Genomic DNA, 26,766 nt, shown 5'->3' on the forward strand with positions numbered 1-26,766 from the left:
CACCGGGGGTCCAGAGAAGCGAGAAAGCGCTACCAGATCCTTTTCGGGACCCGAAGGAACCCCCGGGCGGCAAACCGCAGTGCCCCCCCCCTTCCTGCCGGCAGGTCTGTGACGGGGGGGGGGGGACGACACACACGCTGCGAGCGACGGCGGACAAGCATGGGGTCGTCCCCGTCCCCCGCAGGCACCCTCTTACCGTTCATGCTCGTCGGGATCCCCTCCAAACCTCCTTTTTCCTTGCTCGTCTCTCCCCCCCCCCTTCTCTCTCTCTTTCCCCCCCCCCCCCCCCCAAACCTACTGGTGGTTTCTCGCATTCAGCATTGGGGGGGGGGGGGTGGGAAGTTATTTTGAACAAACAAGACGCTGGGGGCTGCCCATGACCGTGACGGAGAGAGAGAGAGAGGCAACTGGACTTTGCCCCGGACGCAAACACACGCGCCCCCCCCCGGGCCCCCCCTCCACGGAAAACCCATCCATTCCGACGTCCCCTTCCAGCCACCAGCCGGACCCGCCCACCGCCGGGATCACCAGCGGCCTCTTCTCTTCCCAGCGGCTATACTTCATCCTCCCCCCCGCCCCCCCTCGTGAGATCACCTGGCAAAGCTGACCGGTCACTATTTATTACTGTCAGAGAGGAGAGGCCCCGCAGGACAGAGAGAGAGAGAGCTGCTGACCAGCAATGCCCCCTGAGGGATTACCTTCTCCTTAAACCCCCCCCCCCCCACACACAGACGTCCTGAGGTGTGGCGTTCCCAGATCCCCAGCAAGCGCGACGGCGTGGAGGAGCAGCGGGCTACCAACCAGGGAGACCACTGCCCTTTCCTTGCGACCTTGGCCAAAAGTGGCTTTACCCTCTCGTTGCCTCAGCTACAAAAAAAACTTAGAAAGTATCCTTTCTGGGGGTCAGAGAAATGCCGACAGCACCGGAACGTAATCCGCTTTGAAGCGCCGAAAAGCGGAATATTAAAAAAATCAGAGAGGTCAATAAAAAGATGCACGTGCAGAAGTCCCATGCACGCTCGGTAAAATTTTACACTGAAATCTGAGAGGCGGGTCCACGTTGGCACCGTTGACGTTGACCCATGCGCGGGGGCGGCGGCGGCGCCATTGAACGATCCACGCGCGGTGACCGCTTTCGTGTCCGTTCACCCATTGTGGGGAAAGGACTTATTTAAGACGACCAGGTTTTTGGTTCCTACAGCAAAAGTAGCCTCAAGCCAAGGCCCTCTTACGCAAACTCTTTAGATCTTTTACGAGCTTCTAACTCTAACGCAACCACTTAAAAAAAAAAAAAAAAACCACGTGGAGAGAGAGAGAGAGAGAACGTTTCCCAGGGTGGAGCATTTCCACCATTTGTTGCCCGGGCATGCTGAGTGGGTACCAGGAGGCTACAACTCCCCAGAATCCAAACTGGCTCAGCGCCGGCCTAGTTGGCGATGACAGAGCACCGCCCAGCAAGGCCGCAGAGGCCTAGGAGGCCAGATATTCACGTAAAAGCCTCGCTCGTTTGGACGGCCGTTTATATTACTACTACTTTCGGTGTGGAAGGTGGTGTGTGTGTGTGTGTGGGGGGGGGGGGGGGGGTTAACAGTTGAGCATGCGAGCTCCCAAATTCAATCCAAACACCCATCTATCCAGGATCCGAGAGAGAACCAAGAGAGGAAGATGATAAAGCCGGCCCTGTATAAAAGGAGCAATACCCTACACGCTGCTAGGGTTGGCAGCCGGGGATGTAGATCCTCGGCGGTGTGGGCTCTCTGTCCGCCGTCGTCAAGTCTGAACCCAGCTGCCTGCCCAGCAATGGGGCTTGGACCCGCTGCTTTTCCTGACCTGCACTGGAAGACCTTTTTTTCCTTCTCTCGCCTGGCATCGGCGTCTCTATCTACATTCTTCTTATTCAGGCTCGGGGGGGGGGGGGGGGGGCGGCTGGATTACACAGGCACCGCTTCCTGGCACTCGTCCCGGACCCAGGGCTCAGAGCAGCATTCAGGCCCCGCCCTGCCCTGCCCGACAGGATAAACCTGCCTCCACCTGGGGTCATTCCAGGACAGGAGGTAACGGGAGACGGGCAGATACCCGACCCCCCCCCCACGCCTCCCCTTTCCAGAAATAGAGCCCGCGCCGAGGCCGTGGTGGTGGAAGGGAGGGGGAGGGGAGGAAGGGAGGGAGGGAGGAGGGAAACACGTTCGCATCGCACGGCTGAGGCGACACCGCAAATACGGCCACAAGTCGCCGCGCGTCGATCCCGTTGCCGCCACAGCAACAGGTAACCTTTAAAGACCGGGGGGGGGGGGGGGGGGGCGGAAATCGCCGGCTCCCACAAGGCCACGGAGGAAGATGGGGGGGGGGGGGCCATCTCCGTTTCCCACAAAAAAAAAAAAAAAAGTTTTATCAACGAGAGGTGGGGGCCCGATAAAATCTGAGAAATCCGCAAGGCCTCGAAGGCCGGCGTGACCCTCATCGCAACGTTTTAGGATAATTCTTTACGTTCGTCCAAAGCAAAGGACTCGCGCGTCGGCTCCGGAGGAAACGGGATCCATTGCAGGGGGGGGGGGGGGGGGGGGGGGAAGGGAAGATAAGAGACGAAGAAGGGGGCACGAGCTTCAGAGACTACAACTGCATCGAAGGGGGAAAAACAAAACAAAACCCCAACGAGCTCGTCTACGCCAAACAGGGATAACGTTTAGGCTGCCCACTAGAGCAAGCAACGTCAATGACACAAAACCCCCCCGAATGCACAGGGGGGGGGGGGGGGTGATTTCACCTCCAAGAACAACCCTGGTTCAAATCCGTATCTATCCACGTACACGCACGAAACGTTTCCTTCCGTACAGAACACGGACCCTCCACCGTTTCAACGAAAGATACCGGAAGACCGGTTAAACCGCTGATCCGTTTCCGAAATCCCTACACAGAGAGGGAACGAGGTTGCCGCAGAGGACCCGGCGGAAGGACGGACAGACAGATGGATCGATCTCTCTCTCTCTCTGCGTATATATACCGTAAACCCAGCTTCTTCACCTTTTCTGCGTAACACCGTCAAACCCGGCGGAGCAGAAGGGTTGCAAAAGGTTCTCTGTAACCGCAGATCACGCCGGTAATAGCAACCCAACCACCACCACCACCACCACCTTCACTCAAACTCGGGAGCCGTGGCGACGCGTGCACGTCAAAAAAAAAAAAAAACCGCGCTTGGCGGTTTTATCCGCCTCCCGCGGCACCGACGCGCCATCCCTGACCCCCTGCACGGATGACAAGAGGATCCCGGGGTCTTGTTGAGGAGGCTCGCGATCGACTTTTCGTTATCGCTGCCGAAACCCACCGGAATGTGGCGTTCGTTTCGGTTTCATTCTGCATCGTTCTGAAACGAAGACGCTGCAAATTTGTTTTCGAGGGGCTCGAGCCAGCAATCCGTCACGCAAGAAAAAAAACCAAAAAAACCAAAACCCGCCGTTTCATTAAAATTAAAAAAAAAACAAACCCCAAAAACAACAACCGGTACTGGTTTTTGATTAGTTGCTTGTCTTAAATAGGAAATCGTCAGGAGAGATTTCCAGGGCGCAGGTAACGCAACCCCGGCCCCCTCGAAAAAACCGCGAGGCGGTCAGGTTTCCACCGCATCCTCAACGAATGACGCACGGGGGCGCCCACAGAACGGGTTCTCGTGCACGTTCGGCGCGGCTAACCCCGAAAGCCCGACTGGCGCGTGGCCCTCACGGACCAGGAGCTTGCCCGACCCCCCCCCCCCCCCCCCCCCAGTCCTGGGGCAAATGCTGCGCCCAGGGAATCGCAGAAAACGTAAGGGCCGTGGTTAGCACAGGCAGCCCTTGCAAAAAAACCCTTTGCAGTCAGCTACAACAACATCTACCGTTATCTACACTCCAGATAAAATGATTTACTAAAAAAAAAAAAGCAGAGGCAGAATAATTGCAGAGGCAGAATAATTAGATTACCTTCTGAAGTGAAAGAGAGTAAAACTATCCCCTCGCATTCTACCTGAACAGAAAGGGCTTTTCCCTGCCTCTCCTCACTCACCCCTCTCTCTCTCTGACGGGATTTCTGAAAAAACAGGGGAGAAAACAATATCATGGCTCTGAGAGGAATTAAGCTGGCGCGCACCGGGAACAGGAGAGGCGCGCGCCGGCGTCAGGGCCCTTCCCTCCCCCCTGGGGGGGGGAGTGCAGGTGTGCTGCCTGGGCAGGTGCTCTCCTCCCCTCCCCCAGAGCCGCCGTGGCTTCCCCCGGGGCCCTCGCCGCCAGTCACAAAAGGCAGGGGAGGCCGTTGCGTCACCGCCGAGACCGGCGGCGGCGTCCGGAAAGCCGAACGGACTACGCCCTGGAACTGCCAGCGGGGCATCAATTGGACTTTTTTTTTTTTTGTGTGTCACCCGGGAATCAGTGCGCTCCCAAAATCATGGCTTTACGGTGGGGGGATGGGGGGGGGGGGCAGTGAACCCGCCGAGGCCCCTCCTTTGCTGCTGCTGCTGCCTGTGCTATGGAAAAATTACCCGAGTTACGCGGTAATCAAATATCGTCCCCACGGAGGCAATGCTTACTCGCAAGCCTCTGGAGGCCTTAAAAGCCTATATTTCTTTTGGTTTTTTTTGGAACACGAGTTTGGAGGACCCTGGTGAGATCTCACTGGGAATACCGAGTACAATTCTGGAGACCCCACCTTCAGAAGGATAGAAACAGGATGGAGTCGCTCCAGAGGGAGGCTGCTAACATGGTCAGTGGTCTTCATCCTAAAGCACATGGGGAGAGAGTTAAAGATCTAAACATGATGCACCCTGGAGGAGAGGGGAGATAGGATAGAGACATTCAGATATCTCAGAGGTTTCCATGCACAGGAGCTGAGCCTCTATCAATGGAAAGGAGGCTGCTAACATGGTCAGTGGTCTTCATCCTAAAGCACATGGGGAGAGAGTTAAAGATCTAAACATGATGCACCCTGGAGAAGAGGGGAGATAGGATAGAGACATTCAGATATCTCAGAGGTTTCCATGCACAGGAGCTGAGCCTCTATCAATGGAAAGGAGGCTGCTAACATGGTCAGTGGTCATCATCCTAAAGCACATGGGGAGAGAGTTAAAGATCTAAACACGATACACCCTGGAGGAGAGGGGAGATAGGATAGAGACATTCAGATATCTCAGAGGTTTCCACGCACAGGAGCTGAGCCTCTATCAATGGAAAGGAGGCTGCTAACATGGTCAGTGGTCTTCATTATAAAGCACATGGGGATAGAGTTAAAGATCTAAACATGATGCACCCTGGAGGAGAGGGGAGATAGGGGAGATAGGATAGAGACATTCAGATATCTCACAGGTTTCCATGCACAGGAGCTGAGCCTCTATCAATGGAAAGGAGGCTATAGAATGAGGAGGGGGTCATGGGATGAGGGTGACAGGGGGTAGACTCGGGCAATATTTCTACACAGGAGGGAGATGGCCGCACCTGGGATCTCTAGGGAAGCGATGCCTAAATTAATGGGGACGGATGGGGGCCCCACAGGGTCTTGCTCTGCCATCAGGGTTTCTAGGCCTTTGACCGGGGAGGGGAGGGGGGAACGGGACTCCCGAGGTGGGCCCGAGAGGGAGAGAGAGTGAGAGAGAGACACAGACCTGCTTCGCGGACTCCTGTCCAGGGCCAGAACTTCTAAGGAGCCACGAACGCCGCCGACAGAGCAGGAATCCTCCCGCCCGGCGTCCGGCGAGATCCAAAAACCTTTCCATTCCCGGCCGGAGATTTCCTGGCTGCTCGCGAGACCTGCCTTGTTTACTGGATGCGGGTTAATGGCCTCTGGGGAGGGGAGGGGGGGGGAGACTCCTGGCACGAAGCCGAGCTTTTATCGGCTATTTTAAAAACAATGACATGGAGGCCGGCAGCTTTATTTTTACCGCCTCGCTCGCAGGCTCCATCGTCGAGAGAACGGGGGGGGGGGGGGGTCGTGATCTTCTCTTGATTAAAAGAACAGAACCCGTCCCTCCGCTACATAAAAGGAATCCCTTCAGGGGCTGCGTGCGTCTCCCCAGGCCGCCCGGGAAGGTGCTGCGGTGGGACGGGGGGGCCCCACCAGTACTGTAAAACGACAGCAGCTAACGGAGGGGGTCACATCCTCCCCCACACCCCCCCCCCCCGGCCTCGTTTCCAGGGCGCTAGAGAGCCCTCCCTTCCCACCGACCGCGTCCGAGAATATGGGCGGCAAACGATCCCGTGTGGTTCCTTTCCCCAAATCTTTCAAAAGGTTAAAACGCTATCATATTTCCCCCCCTCTCCCCCCTTTACAGACGTGCCAGGCTGTAAAACGGGGCAGGGAGAGTAATATCCCTTCTCGCGTCTCTGGAAAGCTCTCACACACACGCAGCTCGGGCACCGGAAAACGGCCGCCACGCCCTTCACCCTCGAGGTGGCTGCGCCCACCCTGCGAGCCACGGGGGGGGGGGGGGGGGGGAAGGGGGTGTGGGGGGTCCCCAATCCGAGCCACGGAAGCAGAAAAGCTCGCCCGACCTTCCTCGGAGTAAGGAAGCCGCCCGTCACAGGAGCTTTCCCCCCACCCACCGTAAAACCGCGCTCCGGAAGCCTCCGCGCCACCTTTTACTCCCAGCTTAAAAAAAAAAACAAACAATAATAATATCATCAAGCAAACCCCGCGTGGTTACTTCTGCCAGCTAATCCGCGGCCCGGACGGTTTTACCTGTTCGGGTGTGGCCGGTCAGGCACCTGGCGGAAGGCGGAAAAAGGCTGAAGGCGTGGGAGGAAAGAGAAACGTGGGGGGAGGGGGTGGAGGGCAGGCTATCCAGTGCCCCCGAGCCGGTCGGCTTTCCAAATCCCCGTCACTCTCTCGGCGATCGCCTACCCCCCCCCCCCCCCCCCAGCTTTGCCTGCATCTACAAAGGGAGCGGCCGGACGGCCTTGCAAACCATCAGAGGCAGAATATTTCACCCCTGGGATACAACGCGAGGGGAATTTGCCGCTCTCTCGTGCGGATCCGGTAAATTCTTTCGTCTGCAGTTACTTCTGGCTTGGAGTGCTTATTGCTTTCCCCTGCCTCTCTCCCCCCTTCTCGAGTGTGTCTGCTCCTTCCCTCCATCCCCTGCCGTCCAGGCCCCGTCTCATCCCTCCCTCCCTCCCCGCGCCAGCACTGGGAGGCCGTACCCTCACTTCACCGAGAGGCCTCCCAGCCATGGCCCGGGCCCCGGGAGGGGTGGGTGACCAGCAATGGGAGGAGAAGGGGATAGACCGGTGGGCTGCAGTGCACGCGGCCACGCCGGGGGCGGCAGAATATGGCCAAGGCTAGAAGTAATGGAGTCTGTTGGCCTGGACCGGCCACCGTGGGAGGATGGTGGGCCCGGCGCGGCAGGTCCGGAGCACGCCGCGAGTTTTAAAACGTTTTCACTGCCGAATCCTTATCAGCGAGACTCTTTCCGAGCTATTACGCCAGGAATGCCCCTGAAGCCGTCGAGGCGGCTATGCTAGGGAGCCGGTGGCGCGCTGCGTCACACACACACGCGCGCGCGATTCTTTTAGAAATATTTATAAACCTCTAGGCAGTGCGCAGTAAAGGAAATCGGAGAGAAAACATTCAAAAGATGCGTTAAAAATAGACCGACAGGGCCGGTCCACCAACACCCGCCTTAGATCTAAGCAATTCTATAAATACAGGCGTCGAACTCTTACCCAGGGCCTAAGTCGTGCCTCAGACACGTCTGTCAGTCTGTTCCTGAACAGCCCCGTCGTGCGCCCAGCGTCATCGGGTAAACCCGGCTCCAGCTACCCACGGAAAGCTGGCCACGGTGTCGGGGTGGGGGGGAGGGAACGGGGACGTCCCACGGGCCTCCAAACCGGAGGGGTCTCCAAGACCCTTCAGGGCTTCCGTACACTCTCAGTCGTGCACTTACACAAACAGGGAGGAGGAGGAGGAGGGCTGGTAGCCAACCTGGAGGGCGCAGCACTGGTTTACACGCCCCCCCCCCCCCTCGGGAAGCAGGGACGCGCCGGGTAAATCCACGCAGAGGGACTCCCGACGGCGGCGCCGCCGACACGTCGGGAGTCCACGCTTGCGGCGCTGGTAGGGAAATAGCCAAAAACCCCCCAAAAACCCCAGGCTCGAAGCTTCCGCAAAATTTCACGGTTCTAACCTGTCACTTTGCACTGACAAAATTTGGCCTCCTTCGCCCCGAGGCTCCAAACTCGAAAAGGTGGCGGAACGGGTCGATGGGTGGCAAAGCAGCTTAACGGCATCGTCTCCATTTATTTTATTATTTTAAGATTTAGGCTCGGCCTAATCTCGGTCAAGCACTGATGAACTACATACAGACATTCTCTTAGGCCTCACCTACCGTAGTAATAATCAGGAGGGAAAAAAACCCCCCAACAACAACTGAACGTCATCCGTGTACAGCCTGCGGCCTACGCCCAACCCTACTAGGGTTGGGGAAGGGAAGTGACCCAACGGGCCACGGACCATCCACAGTGTGAGCTGTGGGTGCCCTCGCAGCTGAGAATTTCCCATTGCCTTAAGCCACCATCGCCTTAAAACTTTTCCCAGGCCACTTCGCTGGCCACCGGCAGAGCCACCAGGGGCAGAGGCCCCGTCCACCCAACCTCAGGCCTTGAAACTGGACGTCCCCAACCGGCAGCGCCGTCGTGGCGGCCAGGGGCTGAAAAAATGCTTAAGCGTGGTTCGGCAGCGCGACTACGGCCCGAGGACTCCAGTCTTACCCTCCCACCAGCACCACCACCACCCCTCCCCACCCCCCCCCCCCCCCCGCAAAAGCGCCACCCGGAGGCAGGGCAGGACACGCTGGCAAGAGCTTAACTCACTTTCTTTGATCCAGGCGGAGAGATGCTCCGACTCGAAGACCGGCTCCCCGCCGGGGGGTCCCGCCGCCGCCGCCTCGCCCTCTGTGGCCGCCGGGCTCCGAGGCCCCCGGAAGATGCGCGACGCGAAGTTCTCCAGCTTCTGCAGGGTGGTCATTTTGCAGCCTTTGCTCTTGCCGGGGCTCTGGCCGCTCACCTCGGTTCCATGGCTCATGTTCTCCCACCCCCCGCCCTCCCCCTCCTCGCTCGTGGCTATTTTGCCAGGCGCGCGCCGGCAGGCCCGCGCGAACCCGCCGGTTACTGTAATCCTCGGGAGGCGAAGCGGGGCAGAGCATGAGCCTGCGCCTCAGGGACTTCTCTCTTCAGGCCCAGACGACAGAGGGGAAAAAAATCAACAACAACAACATCATCTCCACCAGCGGGCAAGGCCACGAGAAACACCCAGGACCTTAAAATATTTTCTTCCAAGAAAGCAAAATTCACAAGTGAAAAAAAAGCAAGCAAGCGGTTCCCCACCACGGCAGCGCAAAAGTCTTTTGCAGACACCACCAAGAGACACCCCCCCCCCCCTCCACCGCCCCCAGCACACGTGTCAACGGGAGAAGCAGCGCTCACGGCCTCCGTCCGGCTTCGGCGGCGCGCCGCAGAACACGCGGGGAGGGGAGGACGCGATCAAACCGAGGGCGGCGAATGCCCCCCCCTCCCCCTCCCCCCAGGCCTTCTTCTTTCCAACGAGCCTCTCGCCTTGCCTCCCTGGAGGGGGAGGGCAGAGCTCAGGCGACGCCGGCGGGGTCTCCCGCGATCCCAAATCCCCCCCCCCCCCCCCCGTGGACGGGACTCCTCCGGTTGTCCCGCGGCCGAGGGGAAAAAAAAAAAAACAAAAAAAAACCCGGCGAGCGTGTCAAAGCAGGAACTTGCCTTCTCTGCTAATGAAAGTAATTCAGGACGCGGAGCGATTATATGTCTGTAAGAACAATGACCGGGGGGGGGGGAAAGAGAAGAAAACGCCAGCCAGACGCTTAAAATAGATCTCTCTGGCAGGCCGGGCTGGCAAGAGGCTTTATCTCGTTCCTCCTTCCCGGAGTTTTTCTGTAATGGAAACTCCGGTCTGGGCCTGGCTCCGGCATCTCGTGTGTCGTACGGACCCCCCCCCCCCCCTACTCAGAGCCCGCGCGTGGAAATCCGGCCCGCGGGTGCTTTCTCCTCAGCTTCTCCCCGGAGGAGGTGGTGAAGGAACTGCCCAGAGAGAGAGGGAGAGAGGGAGAGAGAGAGAGAGAGAGAGAAAGAGAGACTTCAAAAGCAGGAAAAAATTAAAAACAAAAAAACACAACTCGCAGACCGAGCTTGCCCTGCCCGATCAGCGGGTCCAGGTTGCGGCAGTGAGGTGTCCCCCCCTCTGGGGTCGCGGGCTGTAACCCACCTGCTTAGAAAATAAAGAGAGAGTTACCTGGGAGGTCAGCAGACACACCTAGGCCGGGTCGGGGGTCGGGGGGGGGGGGTCGCAGGGGAGAGGGAGAGAGAGCGCGCGTCCCCCCTCCTCTTCCCTCGGTGGCGGGCGGATCCCCGCGGTACGGACACGACCGGGCTCCCGGAGGACTCGCTTGCCCCCGGTTGCCGCCGGCGTCGAGGCTGCTGGAACGTCCCGGGGGTTTCCGGAGAGCTCGGGAAGGAATCCGGACACCTGGGGGGGGGGGGGAGATCGCGCAGGACCACCACCAGCACCGACGACCCCTGAACCCGCGGTTTACGGCGGCCGTGCCAGCTGTCCGGTCTCTTCCAAAAAAAAGCCAACAACAAAAGTGGCAGGAGGGATGGGGGGCAGCCCCCCCTGGGCTCCCGGTGGCCTCTCGCCGCTCTCTCCTCGCCGTGCAGAAACGAGAGGTCTTATCCGGGCTCAATGCGAGGCGGTGCAGGGCCTCCTCCTCCTCCTCTCCTCCACGATGCCCCTGCTTCTCCCTACGCCTTTACCCCCACCCCTGCTTTCCGACAGGTCCTCTCGCAAGTCCCCCGGGGGAGGGGGAAAGAGGGGGGCACGGCGTTAACTTTCAGGAGGGCTGGGGGAGGAAGAGCCGATCCCGCGCGAGAGAGAGAGAGAGAGAGACGGTGCGTGCCGGTGCCGCTCCTGCTCTGGGTACGGTTTCAGGAAGTTACCTCCTGGGAGCAGCCTGCGAGAGAGAGAGAGAGAGAGAGAGGGGAGGGAGAGGAGGAGGGAGGGGAGGGAGAGGAGGCAGGCAGGCTGGGAAGGATGCCAGCCTCGCCTGCACTTAAAGGCACCCGGCGCTCCGCTCTCTCTCTTTCTGCCTCTGGGCTCCTCGCTCTCCAACGTCGCCATGCAGGACGGGGTCCGCCGAGAGGGAGGAGAGAACGGGCCTGGGAGGGATTACAAGCCCTCCTTCCCCTCCCCACGTAGGAGAACAGGGAATCCCAAACGAACGGGAGTAAGGTTTGTCCCCCCCCCCCCCCAGCTTCGGGGGTGGGGGGGGCATACGGATCCCGTGGCGTCGGCTCTTCAGGGACGGGCGAGATACATAGGGGGAAAGATTTTAAAAGCGGGGGGGGGGGGGGGGGAGGTCGGCGACCGCGTCACGACGGCGCGGCGCTTCGTCGAATAACGTAAGATACGGGGTTCCCCCCCCCCCCCAAGGAGAGACGCACCCTGCCAAAAAAAAAAAAAACGGTCTCGCCGCCGCGATGGAACCGGCGCGCCGCCTTCAGCGGACGTAGGAAAGGCGGCCCCCGCGAACGCAAGGAAACGTTATTTATCGAATAAAGTTAACGGCGATATGCGGGCCGACGCCGTCGTCACCACCGGGCATACAACAGCCCTCTACGGAGACGCGGTGGCGAGAGAGAGAGAGAGAGAGAGAGAGAGAGGTCCTGGATGTCTGCGGGCTAGTCCGGGCGAGGAGGCGACGGGGAGTCAGAAAGGGCGAGTTCGTGCCCAGTACGGAAAAGGATAAAGCCAGGAGCAGCAGCCTCGCACCGGTCAGCTCTTCGGGAAAGGTCCTCGCACGCCAACTCAGGGGCGACCACAGCTCCAGGCGAAGAGCTACCGTCGGGCGGGAGCGATCCAAGAAAAAACAAAAACACCTCCTCCCTAACCGTAGCGTGGGAATTATTTTATACACCCGGATTTTACTGGCTGGTTAAAAAAAAAAAAAACCTCTAAGCACCCTGCGCTGACACCCACCCACCGGGTCCCGGGACCAGAATCACCAAATCCACAGGGGGCTGCCGAGGGACAGAAACATTTTTTTTTTTTTTAAAAAGGCCTATGAAAAGGACTTGGAAGGGGGGGGGGGGCTAGACATGGACCCCCTTTCGGCAGCGCCGCCGTCAATTCCGATGTCCGCAGCCAGCGCTCGGATCTCGTATTTTTTTTTTTTTACCGGACACCGAGAAAGGAGTCGGCGTTGCTACTCTTCCCGACCTTAAAAAGCATTCCCTTCGGCGCCGGGCGGGAGGAGAGCTCCCGGTGGAGGAATAAACGGCAACATGTCGGGACGTACGGACGCGAAGGAGGCGCCTCTCCTCGAAAAAAGAAAAAAAACATTTGCTGCGCCGCGAGAGTTTAAGGTCCGCGCCCAACGTTAAACGCTCGCCGACCGTGAAAACACATTCCTGCGGACTCGAAACACGGCAAAAACCGAAACCCTTTTGCTTTTCCCCACCCCCTTCCGCGCCGCGTGCGAGGTAAATATTAACCGACGCCTTGGTTTCTGAGATCTGCCCCTCGGCTTCCTTCAGTCCCCCAATGGCTCCCAAACCGCAAGGCACGGGATGTTTGGTTGCGTGCAACTTTTAAAAAAAGCTAAATTTTACCAGCTTTATAAAACTTTGCACCGCGCGACGAGCAATCTGCGCGACGAGCAATCCGCGCGACGAGCAATCCGCGCGTGCTCTGCCGGCGGAGACTTTACCGAGGACCTCCCGACACCCGTTGCCGTCGCCAAGCAATGCCGCTCGGCTGGCTCCCTCCGAACCTGCTCCAGAGGCGGCAGGGTTCGGCTGCAGAGGCTTTTTTTTTTTACCCGGCTCCCTTCCCCGGTCGGCCTTCCTCCCGCGCTTGCCCTTAGGGGGGGGTGGGGGGGGCCTCCCTACTCCAGTTTCACCCCTCTCCTTCGTTCGGGGATCCCGATCGCTTCCGCAGCTGCTTCGTTTCAGAGGGAGCCCGGGCCCTCCGCACCACCCCCGCGGCTCGGTGCTCCCCGGCTACGGGCGCTCTCCAAAGATACCCCACCGCATGAGAAAACCAAAAAAACGCGCCCAAGGGGGATACGCGTCCATTTGCTCTCATTCTTCCACCCCCGGGGTACTTGAATAATCAATAGGGATGGACTACTCTACCACGAACTAGACTTACATTTTTATTTCTTATTGTTTGTTTGTTTTTTTTGTTTTTTTACAGGGCTGCACTGTAACCGTGAACCAACCTCTACTCGTTGGAGAGGGAGGGGGGGGGAAAAAACCCTCACAACTAATTATAATAAGCTGCACAACACCTAGGCCTCTTTCGGGCTCATCCTGTCCCTAAACAGTACCAAACTCGGAATTCCCCCGACACCTCTCAGTACAGATGCAGCGCGGCGAGTTTCGGGGGGGGAAAAAACCCCCCATCCCTTTAGCTCTCCAGGTTCCAACACTTGCACGGGTCAAAACGAGGGACAGACACTGGTACTGGTGCTGGTGCTGGGGACATCCCCCCGGCTGCCACTCTGCCTAATAAACGCCTCCAGGCTGGGCCTGCTCGCACCCGGTGGGCCCCATTCGCCACAGGGTTTAATAAACCGGCAATGCCTTCTCTTCTGGCATCCAGGGCTAGGAATGGATTCTGGAGGCATGACGGGACGGGACTAGGAGGCAGGTTTCAGGTTTCAGGCTGGTCTGCAGAAATCCAGCCAAGGTCTGGAACATAAAAAAAAAAAGCCTCAGAGTAGAAAAGCCGGCTCTGGAAACGCGCCACACACACACACACACACACACACACACACATCACAGACCCTGGAACCTCGCTGCTGCACAGATCCCTCTAACTCGGAAGAAAGATCCATAGAAGCCAATACTTTCCTCTGGTGCATGGGGGGTCCGGTTCCAGGAACGCAGACCATCAGCCTCCATTCACCGAACTTTAGCGACCCAGCCCAAGACAAAGTGTATAAAATGGACACTGCCCTGCTCCACACTGGGCTTGCAGTGCAGAACTGCCAGCAGAATCCACCACGGTCTCATGGGGGGAGAGGGATCTGGACCACCACAGCGAGCTGTCAGAAGGGTCAATACTGAGGGACTGCAGGTGGCACTCTCGTTATGTACGGCAGTGCCCAAAGTTTTGCTCTCCGACTCCACCTGCTGGCAGGGATGCACAACCCACTTCTCTGGACTGATCTGGGTACATACAGGGCACTGCTGGAGACAGAGAAATACAGAGGGAGTGCAGGAGGCACACTGGGTTATGTACAGTGTGAGTGAGACTCTCTCTGTCTCCATCTGCTGGCAGGGAGGTAAAACCCAGGAGTCTGGACTGATCTGGGTACATACAGGGAACTGCTGGAGACAGAGAAATACTGAGGGAGTGCAGGAGGCACACTGGGTTATGTACAGTGTCAGTGAGACTCTCTCTGTCTCCATCTGCTGGCAGGGAGGTAATACCCAGGAGTCTGGACTGATCTGGGTACATACAGGGAACTGCTGGAGACAGAGAAATACTGAGGGAGTGCAGGTGGCACACTGGGTTATGTACAGTGTGAGTGAGACTCTCTCTGTCTCCATCTGCTTGCAGGGAGGTAATACCCAGGAGTCTGGACTGATCTGGGTACATACAGGAACTGCTGGAGACAGAGAAATACTGAGGGAGTGCAGGAGGCACACTGGGTTATGTACAGTGTGAGTGAGACTCTCTCTGTCTCCATCTGCTTGCAGGGAGGTAATACCCAGGAGTCTGGACTGATCTGGGTACATACAGGGAACTGCTGGAGACAGAGAAATACCGAGGGAGTGCAGGTGGCACACTGGGTTATGTACAATGTGAGTGAGACTCTCTCCGTCTCCACCTGCTGGCAGGGATGCATAACCCAGGAGTCTGGACTGATCTGGGTACGTACAGGGAAGACACTGTACATAATACTGAGATATTACAGAAAAAGGATTAAAAGGATTAAATGGTCAATTTTCTCAGTGGAAAAGGGTAAACAGTGGAGTGCCTCAGGGATCTGTATTGGGACCCTTACTTTTCAATAAATATATAAATGATCTGGAAAGGAATATGACGAGTGATGTTATCAAACTTGCGGATGATACAAAATTATTCAGAGTAGTTAAATCACAAGCAGATTGTGATACATTACAGGAGGACCTTGCAAGACTGGAAGATTGGGCATCCAAATGGCAGATGGTAGTGCTGGACGGTCTGTGCCGGCAAGAGATGGCTCAGAAGCTCCCCTATGAGGAAAGGCTGAAGAGGTTAAGGCTGTTCAGCTTGGAGAAGAGACGACTGAGGGGGGACATGATAGACGTCTTTAAGATCATGAGAGGTGTAGAACGAGTAGATGTGAATCAGTTATTTACACTTTAGAATAATAGAAGGACTAGGGGGCACTCCATGAAGTTAGCATGGGGCACATTTAAGACTAATCGGAGAAAGTTCTTTTTCACTCAACGCACAATAAAGCTCTGGAATTTGTTGCCAGAGGATGTGGTTAGTGCAGTTAGTGTAGCTGGGTTCAAAAAAGGTTTGGATAAGTTCTTGGAGGAGAAGTCCATTAACGGCTATTAATCAAGTTTACTTAGGGAATAGCCACTGCTATTAATTGCATCAGTAGCATGGGATCTTCTTAGTGTTTGGGTACTTGCCAGGTTCTTGTGGCCTGGTTTTGGCCTCTGTTGGAAACAGGATGCTGGGCTTGATGGACCCTCGCTCTGACCCAGCATGGCAGTTTCTTATGTTCTTATGAAAGGCAATTACACAGCAAGGGTGTCACTACAACAGATAGAGTTCCCACTGAATGATGGATCACGGAACAAAGGGGGAAAAGTTTAAACCGTGCCATGTGATGCGCCTGGAAACTTTTAAAAGATCCGAAAGGTCTGTGACCTATAGATCCAGGGGAAGATAAGGGCATGTTTGAGATTACCCCATACCTTTTTTTTTTTTTTTTTTATCGTTATACTTTACATTTTCATTGCACCAATAAAAAAAAATAAAAAATAAAAAATATAAGTAGCTCATGGAAACTTTTAAAGGTAACAGAGACACGGATGCTACTCCCTTCCCCGGTAACTCTGCAGCTGGGCACTGAGCCGAGCCCCAGCCGAAGCAGCAGAACCAAACCCGTCAGGAGCCAGGGTGGCCGAACCTCTCCCCGAGTGCGGATGTCTGCAGCAGGACGCCCATTCCCGCTACAAGGGCTCCCCCTGCAGGCCAGTCCCCCACCTGCGCGGAGGACAGGAGAGCCAGAAAGCAAAGGCGGCCGAAGCAGGAAACCGGTTCTCTCTTGGACGTAATTCACGTGTGCCGGGGAGAACCCTCTCTCTTTCCCCCCACCCGGCACAGATAACGCGACGGAAAACCGCACGCGCCGACGCAATCCACGTAAAACCAAACCAAACGAGAAAAGGCAGATCCTGCCAGCTCGAGACCGCTCGCGCGCTTTTCTGGAAGAAAGTGAAACCCTTCGGACCTTAGATGCAATGGCGTGGCGAGGGTCAGACCGTGCGCGTCTAATCTGGCTTACTTCTCGCTAGCCGCTGCCGGGAAGACCTTTCTACAAACTTCCGGGCTCCCGAATGCATGGAAAAAATAAAACAACATAAAAGTGTTGCTTTTAACCTCTTCTTCCTCCTTTGAGCAGGTGCCACTATCCCAGACACCCAGGAGAGGGAGAGCGCACCGATCCCGGGGGGGGGGGGGGTGTCCCCCCACCCGACAGGAGCGTCCTCGCGGGGCGCAGGCGGGGTTTTTATTTCCCAGCGGCTCCTCCCGCGTCACGGCTTTACGGAGGCGACAGCAGACCCTGAATCACCAGCCGCACGGCTCAAAATTAAAGAACGGGATTTTTTATGAGCCCTCCGGCAGGTTAAATCACGGCCCCGGCGCGGGAGCAGAACGAGGTCTCGGCGACGGCCGCAGCCGAGCGACTGCGCGAGAGGAAGGAAAAACAAACAAACAAAAAAGAAAAATCTGTAGTCTGCTCAAGAGACGCATGGGGGGGCGATTAAGGGAGAACCTGCCTGCAATGGGCACCGGTCCCCCCCCATGTCCCCCCTCCCCGCGCTTCCTTGCCTCCGCCACGTTTCCTTAAATTACTCCCGAGTCTCCCCCCCCCCTGCCTCGCAGGACCCCCCTCCCCCTTTCCTGTGCATGACCACCTCCGACTCGCTCAAACGTCTCCGTCTCACCTTTCCCCGCGGGGCCACCGCGTTTAGGTCTCTAAGCGTTGCCCCCGTACGCCTTATTCCAGGAAGGCCAAACGGGCGAGGCGATCAAGCCCCTGTTTGCTAGGTAGTAAAATCGCCAGGGATGTTACGCAGAAGGAATTCGGTTCATAGCACGGTCCAGCGAGGAGGATAACCAGGGCGATACGGGAAAGATTAACCCCGGTGCGTCGAGGGTCACGGCCATACACACACACGCGCGCGAAATAAATCCGCAAGACTCGCGAGCGCTTCAACAGGCCGAGCGCACCGTTTTAACGCGTGTCCGCTACCCCTCAACGCAGCGAGGGGTTTAGCGCGTGGAAAACGCGTGTCCAACCCCGCCGGAAACTAAAATAGCGTTCATCGCGTGCACCTTAAATATCTTAGCAGAGCGATTTGCAGCCTTCTCGGGCGACGTGGACGGCCGCGCCCGGCCCATTGGCTCGTTCGATGCGTCCTACCGCGGATAACACCCGACTCTGCTGCTTAATAGTACTGGGGCACACAACTCAGCGCCTGCGACGCCGTACGCCGCGTAACCTCCGCAGCCGGCTGCAAACAGCTTGCGTAAATAACCCGTAAGCTTTCTACCTAAAAAAAACAAATGATTACGGGGGGGGGGGGGGGGGGGGGGGCAAGGACTCTCCCCCGGCAGAACAGCAACAGAAAAACAGAAACAGAGCCGCCTAAAAATGCCAAAGGGACCCGGCCAGTGTCCTCTCTCCGTGCCAAGGCTTAACCACTTCCTAACCTGGGCTGCAACAGGCGAGGGGGCCGGAGGCCGCGGCCCGGCCAGGGCTACCCGCCCCCGACCCGCCGGAGCCCTTAGGAGACGGCGCCTTCTCTCTCGTGGAATTATTCGAAGCGGAGAAGCCCCCCACACGCCAAGATAAAGCTGAACGAGTAAGGGAGAACCGGGGTGGATTCGGGAAAAGTAGAAACGGGTCCCTCGTGGCCGGGTTACCCCCCCCCCCCCCCGAGGTGACGTCGGGCCAGGCAGAGCTCATCACGGCTGCGGGATATTAATCAATCGTTTACCGTCCGCCGCAGAAGGGAGGGGGCCGGAGCAAACCCCAACCCCCCCCAGAGAGGGAGGGGGCCGGAGCAAACCCCAAACCACCACCCCCCCCCCCCGAGAGGGCAGACTTTGCCTCTCTATCGCTGATAGTGGAGCAGTGCGCTCAGAAGGGTCAGGGTCAGGGTGGGAATATCTCGTCATGACGCGTCGGCTCCCTGCATTACTGGGTTTGCAAGGCTGCGCATCCTATACTGCGGACGCCTTACGCCTGAGGTTCAGGTTCGTCTGTTACCGACATTCACAATAATAAAAACTTTAATTGATAAAAAAAAAAAAAACCCAAGAAATCCCACCTCCCAGTTGCTTTTAAAATCTTCCCCCATCAAAGCTCTCTGGATTTTTAAAGCACAGCCCTGGCAGTAAATTTCCTGAAAATGTCTTTTATCCGTCTCGCCTGCGGTGTCCTGACCTAACAGCCCCGGCTCCATGGAGCCGGGGCTGAATCTGCATGAGAACATAAGAACTTGCCATACTGGGTCAGACCAAGGGTCCATCAAGCCCAGCATCCTGTTTCCAACAGAGGCCAAACCAGGCCACAAGAACCTGGCAAGTACCCAAACACTAAGAAGATCCCAGGCTACTGATGCAATTAATAGCAGTGGCTATTCCCTAAGTAAAATTAACAGCAGTTAATGGACTTCTCCTCCAAGAACTTATCCAAACCTTTTTTGAACCCAGCTACACTAACTGCACTAACCACATCCTCTGGCAACAAATTCCAGAGCTTAATTGTGCGTTCAGTGAAAAATAATTTTCTCCGATTAGTCTTAAATGTGCCCCATGCTAACTTCATGGAATGCCCCCTAGTCCTTCTATTATCCAAAAGTGTAAATAACCGAGTCACAGCAGCGAATAATCCACTAGCACTACAGACAGGAGAAGCAGCAGCAGCAGAGGGTGACTCTCAACCTCCGCCTACACGGGCCGACCTGTTTATAATCCATGCCCCCGAGTCCTAAAGGCAAGGGCTCCACGGATCGAGGGGAAGGGGCCAGCTCTCAAGACAGTCTCCCCCCGGTACGGCCCATTGCCTTGGACAGAAAATCTTCTCACATCTCGGACCCCTGCCCGGCGACCTTCACCGGGGCAACATGGGAGATTTCTGGGGAGCAGGGTGGAGGTCCTAACGTGATGTCGCATGTCAAAAAAAAACCCAAAAAAGCGCCACCGCAACCATCTATCACCCACACGACGACAACAGAACCAAACATGGCCCGAGCTGGCCCCGGTCGCTGTTCGATTATTTGGGTCAAGGCCAGAGAGTGGAGGAGCAGCAGGACGCTGGGCCCAGGGCAGCTTCTGCCATAAACGCCACGTGACGCTGGGCCGGCCGGACGCGTGACCCGGCACGCGCTCCTCTGCCGACGATACCTGCGGCGTTACAAGAGAGAAGCGAGGGGACGCGGTTATTGCAAAAAAAATAAATAAATAATAATAATAAATAATGAGAAGCAGCCCGGCTTTCAGGGTCGCTGACCTTTGCCCCGTGTGTCAGCCACAGTCCTGCTTTGGGGCAATGAAATCGCACAGGACCCGACGTTACACGGCATAATATTGCCGGGACTCGCCAGTCCCCAGTTCGCTGCCCATTATTGTCTGCTGCATTACTGTACAGAACGGGGGTGGAAAGATGGTTCTTAAAGAACCTTCGGGGCCGGCCAAAAAATCTTAGGGATCGGGGGAAAATTGTTTACGGTCCTTTTTTTTTTTTTTTTCCTTTTTCGTAAGCTCGGCAGAAACTCTCTATCCACCAGAACAGTTACCAGTCTGTGGAATTTTTCATCTTCGCACGAACTTAACGCGTGCCAGAGAACAGGAGGAGGAGTCGTGGCCAGAGGGAAGAACTGCCCGGCTTCACAGCAATATCAGGCCGTATATTATTATATTACACTACTGAATGAGTGGCACTCACATCTCTCCGGATCACTGCCCGGCTTCACAGCAATATCACGCCATGTAATATTATATTACACTACTGAATGAGTGGCACTCACATCTCTCCGGATCACTGCCCGTATAATATAATATTACGCTACTGAATGAGTGGCACTCACATCTCTCCGGATCACTCCCCGGCTTCACAGCGATATCAGGCCGTATATTATTATATTACACTACTGAATGAGTGGCACTCACATCTCTCCGGATCACTGCCCGGCTTCACAGCGATATCAGGCCGTATATTATTATATTACACTACTGAATGAGCAGCACTCGCATCTCTCCGGATCACTGCCCGGCTTCACAGCGATATCAGGCCGTATATTATTATATTACACTACTGAATGAGTGGCACTCACATCTCTCCGGATCACTCCCCGGCTTCACAGCGATATCAGGCCGTATATTATTATATTACACTACTGAATGAGTGGCACTCACATCTCTCCGGATCACTGCCCGGCTTCACAGCGATATCAGGCCGTATATTATTATATTACACTACTGAATGAGTGGCACTCACATCTCTCCGGATCACTGCCCGGCTTCACAGCGATATCAGGCCGTATATTATTATATTACACTACTGAATGAGTGGCACTCACATCTCTCCGGATCACTGCCCGGCTTCACAGCGATATCAGGCCGTATATTATTATATTACACTACTGAATGAGTGGCACTCACATCTCTCCGGATCACTGCCCGTATAATATAATATTACGCTACTGAATGAGTGGCACTCACATCTCTCCAGATCACTGCCCGGCTTCACAGCGATATCAGGCCGTATAATATTATATTACACTACTGAATGAGCAGCACTCGCATCTCTCCGGATCACTGCCCGGCTTCACAGCGATATCAGGCCGTATAATATTATATTACACTACTGAATGAGCGGCACTCACATCTCTCCGGATCACTGCCCGTATAATATAATATTACGCTACTGAATGAGTGGCACTCACATCTCTCCGGATCACTGCCCGGCTTCACAGCGATATCAGGCCGTATAATATTATATTACACTACTGAATGAGCGGCACTCACATTTCTCCGGATCACTGCCCGGCTTCTCAGCAATGTCAGGCCGTATAATATTATATTACACTACTGAATGAGCGGCACTCCCATCTCTCTGGATCACTGCCCAGCTTCACAGCGATATCAGGCCGTATAATATTATATTACACTACTGAATGAGTGGCACTCACATCTCTCCCGATCACTGCCCGGCTTCACAGCAATATCACGCCATGTAATATTATATTACACTACTGAATGAGTGGCACTCACATCTCTCCTGATCACTGCCCAGCTTCACAGCAATATCACGCCATGTAATATTATATTACACTACTGAATGAGTGGCACTCACATCTCTCCAGATCACTGCCCGGCTTCAAAGCGATATCACGCCGTATAATATTATATTACACTACTGAATGAGTGGCACTCACAACTCTCCGGATCACTGCCTGGCTTTACAGTAAATGATTTCCAGAGACGCAATACATGTTAATTAAAAAGAAAATTCATATCAAAAGCTTGTGTAAACAAAGCTTTTACACATTTTCCAAAAAGTTGAAAAATCATTTATAGATTGAATTACAGCTAGTAGTGAGTTCCAGGGACTGGACCAGCACGAAGGGAAGCTGTTTGCTTTACTTCCAACCAATTTAAAAGAAAGAACTTTAAGCAAGTTTTGCCGAGACTGGGTGATATCACACGGTATAATATTATATGACCCTACTGAAAGAGTGGCACTCACCGCTCTCCAGCTTGCTGCCCGGCTTTACAGTAACAGAATATACTATTTTTACTGTATTACACTATAAGTGAGACTCGCTGCTCTAATTCCCTGCCTGCTTTTACAGTGACATCACACGGTATAATATGATTAAATTACATTCTATTATAAGTGGAACTTGCCACTCTCTAGCTCCTGGCCTGACTTTACAATAATATCACATCATATGCTATTATATTACACTACATTATAAGCAACTCACCACACACTAGCTCCCTGCCCGGCTTTTCATTAATATCACACAGTATAATATTATTATTGCATTAGACTACAGTAATAAGTGGGACTCACCGCTTTCCAGCTCCCTGCCCGATTTTACAGTGATATCACAGTATAATATTAATAATTCCACTAGAGTATTAGCAGGACTCACCACTCTAGTTCCCTGCCTGGCTTTACAATGACATCACATGGCATAATATTATTATTACATTAGACTATAGTAATAAGCAGGAATCACTGCAGTCCAGATTACTGATTGGCTTTACTGTAACATCACCACACAGTACAATATAATATACTATAATAATAAGTAGACCTCATCACTTTCAAGCTCTTTGCCCAGTTTTATAATATCACACAGTATAATATTACTCTATTACATTACACTATAGTATAAGCAGGACTCACCACTTTCCAGCTCCCTGCACGGCTTTACAATAATATCACATGCATAAGTTATATTACACTATAGTATAAGCAATTCTTGCCGCTTTTCCAGCTCGCCACCCAGCTTCACAGTAATATCGCATGGTATAATGTTATTACACTGCAATACAGGCAGGCCTGACAGCTCCCCAGTAATATCACATGGGTTAATGTTATATTACACTGCAATACAGGCAGGCCTGACAGCTCCCCAGTAATATCACATGGTATAATGTTATTATATTACACTGCAATACAGGCAGGCCTGACAGCTCCCCAGCTCGCTGCCCAGCTTCACAGTAATATCACATGGTATAATGTTCTTTACAATGCAATACAGGCAGGCCTGACAGCTCCCCAGTAATATCACATGGGTTAATGTTATATTACACTGCAATACAGGCAGGCCTGACAGCTCCCCAGTAATATCACATGGTACAATATATTTCATTACAATATAGGCAGGCCTGACAGCTCCCCAGCTCGCTAATGATATCACGTTATCGTTATATGACACTACAGTACAAGCAAGACTCACCGCTCTCCAGCTCGCTGCCCTTCTTGGCTGTGGCCGTGTTCCCCATAGTGCCCGGCCTCCGCGACGGTCACCGGGGGAGGGGGGGGGGGGGGGAGGGAGGGGGGGGAAGGGGGGAGAGAACGAGCCTCCCCCACCCCCTCCAGGGCCCGCAGGCTGCGCGCTTCCTCCCCTGCGGCGGTGCGCCAGGCCCGGAGCCCCCCGGAAGGGGGGGGGGGAGGGGAGGGACAGAGAGAGACAGACAGAGGGAGAAAGGCCCGGTCACGATATATCGCGACCAGGGCAGGCAGGGGTGGGGGGAGGAGGAGGGCCGGGCGGAAGCCGCTTCCCTCCCTTCCTCCGAATAAAACACCAGCGACAATCAGGACTGTGACAGAAGAGGGAGAATAACAAACGAACACGGAGCGGAGGGGTAAGGAGCCACCACCAGCACCGCCGCCGCCCCCACCGCAGACTGACGCCCGACGACGCGCAGGACGTCCCTGACGTCAGCGGCCGCGCCCACCCCCCCTTCCCCTAGCCCCCGCCGCCAGCAGATAAGAATCTCCCGCCGCCCGACTGGCTCAGCCGCCCCCTGAATGGCAGCGAGGCGGGCCAATCGCGAGGCGGAGCCGCCCGCTTTTCCCCTCCCGGCGCTCTCCCGCCTATCGGGGAAGGGCAGCCTGACGACGCCCCGCCCCGCCCCGCCCCACCCCCTTTTTTGATGGACAGCGCTAGAGAGCCCGGCTTCTGAAAGCGCACGGGGGCGCGGGGGAAGGACCCAGCCATTGGTCCGTCGGGGAGGAAATATGTCAAAGGGAACTTGGGGGAGGTGGAGCCAACCTTCACATTAGACTCCGGAGCCGGGATTGGTCGGCGAGGATTCCCGTGGTCCCTGCGGCTCCGCCCATGCCGCCTTTCTATTTTTAGAAGGTTGGCCCATGCTTCGAAGTTCGAAGAATGTCTGGGTCCTGGCGCCTGGCCAGGCTCGATGGCCTTAGCATCAACGGAGAAAGGATTTGTAATTTGGTTTCAGTTAGGTGGGGGTTTTGTTTTTTTAAGAAGTAGTAGTAGGGTTCTCCCCCCCCCCCCTTCTCTTTTAACCACGCTGCGTATTACTTTTCAGAAAGAAACGCCATGCTGGGTCAGACCAAAGTCCATCGCGGCCCAGCCTGCTGGCAGACGTCAGTGCTGGGTAAAATGGGTAAAAAGCTATGCTCAAGAACACAAGTACTTGGCCATCAGGCTAGCTACTGAGTAACGAGGCAGAGCCAACGTTGGTGTAGTTTTGGTTTGTTTTTTTTAAGGGGTGGATAAGGGTGTGTCGGTTGATTTAATGTATCTGGATTTTCCAAGGGACATTTGACAAAAGTCCCTCATGAGAGACTCATCAGAAATTGAAATAGTGGTGGAATAGAAGGCAGGGTCTGATTGCGGATTGGTAACAGAGCATAGGGCTGAAGGTCTCTCCCTGGAGCAAGGTGAGCTGGGCGCAGGGAGCGGTAGCGAGACCGGTGCTATTTAATATATTTATAAACGATCTAGGAAAAGGGAGCAAGGAGTGAGGTGATCAAATTCAGGGAGGACACAAAGTTATGCAGGACTAGACACATAGCGGCAGATGAAATATGATGAGGGCAAAATGATGCAGATAGGGAACAATAATCCAAACTCCAGCTACCCACTGCTGGGTTCCATATTTAGCATCAGCCATGCAAAGGATCTTAAAATGAGTGTAGGCCCCAGTGTGGGGCAAAACACCAAAAAAAAACACACCCCCACAACCGATATAGGCCAATGCAATATCTGCGCGGGCAAAACAGGCACTCAATACTTGCCTAATGCACGCCCATCCACCTCTCCCAGGCACCCAATGCAGTAGGGAAATGAGCTTCTGCATTTAAAAGGAGGTACTAGAAGAAACTGTGCGTCCCTAGTGCCAGGAGAAGTGGCTGTGCACAAGTTAGGAAAATGGATGCTCATGTTGAGGGCATCAGTTTTCCCTAACCCGAGCCCTGCAAGACTTTTTTTTTTTTTTTACATTGCTGCCTCTGACTTAATGTGACCCTGATATTAAGTCGGAGGACCCACAGCCAACCAGTTTTCTACCTTTTTTTTTTTTTTTTAATCAAGGTTTTGGGATCCTCAAGACTTAATGGCAGCTGTAGTGCTGCTGTTGAGGGTTAAAACGTGCACATCAGATACCCAGTTATTTTTTTATATTGGGGGGTTAATAGCCTCATCAGCATGCCATTTACAGGTGATGAGCGCTATTAGCTGCAGGCTGGTCTTGACGCACTGATCCCTCCGTTATTGCATCAGGGGTTATGGACTTGCCCCATCTCAAAAAACAAGGCAGAACGAGGCAGAGGAGACCAAAATGACAAGAGAGCTCCTTCTAAAGAAAGGCTAAACCGGTTAGGGCTTTTCAGGTTGAAGAAGAGAGCTGTACATTCTCGACTTGGATGGAACAGAACCAGCCGTTATTTACTCTCGGCCACCGTTAGGGTCAACGCTCTACAATGCAATAGGCAACACTTTTTTTTTTTTTTTTAATTTAAAGTAGTTATAGGGCCACTTTATCTTCTGAAACAAAATCCCATTAAGGGTTTGTTTTTACGCTGTGCCCCATTAACCCCATGACCCAGATTGGTTCATTGTCACGAGCTAGGATGCTGGGTGAAACGAATTAGAAACGCATCCAACTCGCACACTTCCGGTCCCCTTGACCACATTCTCCGCTACATGTGGGTGGGAGGACGGATTTTAAAGGTGCTTTAAACGTCGATTACAAGATCCTGGCAGGAGAATCACCTTCCAGGGTGCTTTCCTCCACCGGCAGGGGAGGGCACTATTGCGCCCATGGGTGCCCACGTGAGCACCACACATAGGACAGTGTGGTTTTGATAGAACAGCTGGGGCAGAAAGGCATCAACACCAACCTTCGAGTCCCGCGTTTCAAAACAGCGGCTACGTAAAATGAGAAGAAGAGGCGCTAAGCAGTGCGCGAGGATGGAGGCAAAAAAAACTGAAGGGCGAGCGAGAGAGGCCTAGAGAGAGCGGCAGAAAGGTAAACGCCGGGCACAGGCAAATAAGACCAAATTTGATTTTCAGACAGAAATAAGGGCGAAGAGGTTAGCCTTCTACAAGGGCCCTCGGACGGCGAGGAATATCTCGTAACGCGAGGGGGAGAGAGAATCCAGCTGTCGCGTACGTCACTGCAAGGAGGAAGTGCAGGTCTGTGAGAGGAGGCGAAAACCCGCGTCGTTAAGTACTTCTGCTCCCTATTCACTGAAGAGATCGGAGGAGGACCACCACCACCACCACTGGCTGAGGAGGGCAGACGGATGGTAGCGGCCGTGCTGTTTACAAAGGAATGGGCCCGATGCATTTGTCGTGCGCACGGCCATGTGATGCAATAAAGGGGGAGAATCAGCCCACCCAAAACGCATGTCCAGCCCAGCACGTAGCTAAGAGCGCCCATCACACGTAAATTCCCTGTCGATCAGGCTATTAGCTATTACCCCCACTGCAAAAA

General features: G+C 54.9%; 1 protein-coding gene across 1 annotated transcript in view; it reads right to left on the minus strand.

Annotated features, from left to right (window-relative positions):
- Positions 1-23,728, minus strand: part of PRKACA (protein kinase cAMP-activated catalytic subunit alpha) — a gene marked incomplete in the record, with an annotated part of 26,994 nt that extends 3,266 nt beyond the window's left edge. The window contains 1 exon segment of the mRNA XM_029585382.1: positions 23,253-23,728. Within this exon segment, the coding sequence (XP_029441242.1) occupies positions 23,253-23,298 (46 nt within the window).
- Positions 23,729-26,766: the final 3,038 nt, after the last annotated feature.

The sequence above is a fragment of the Rhinatrema bivittatum genome, chromosome 19 (assembly GCF_901001135.1).
Source record: "Rhinatrema bivittatum chromosome 19, aRhiBiv1.1, whole genome shotgun sequence".
In the NCBI taxonomy this organism is placed as follows: Eukaryota; Metazoa; Chordata; class Amphibia; order Gymnophiona; family Rhinatrematidae; genus Rhinatrema; species Rhinatrema bivittatum.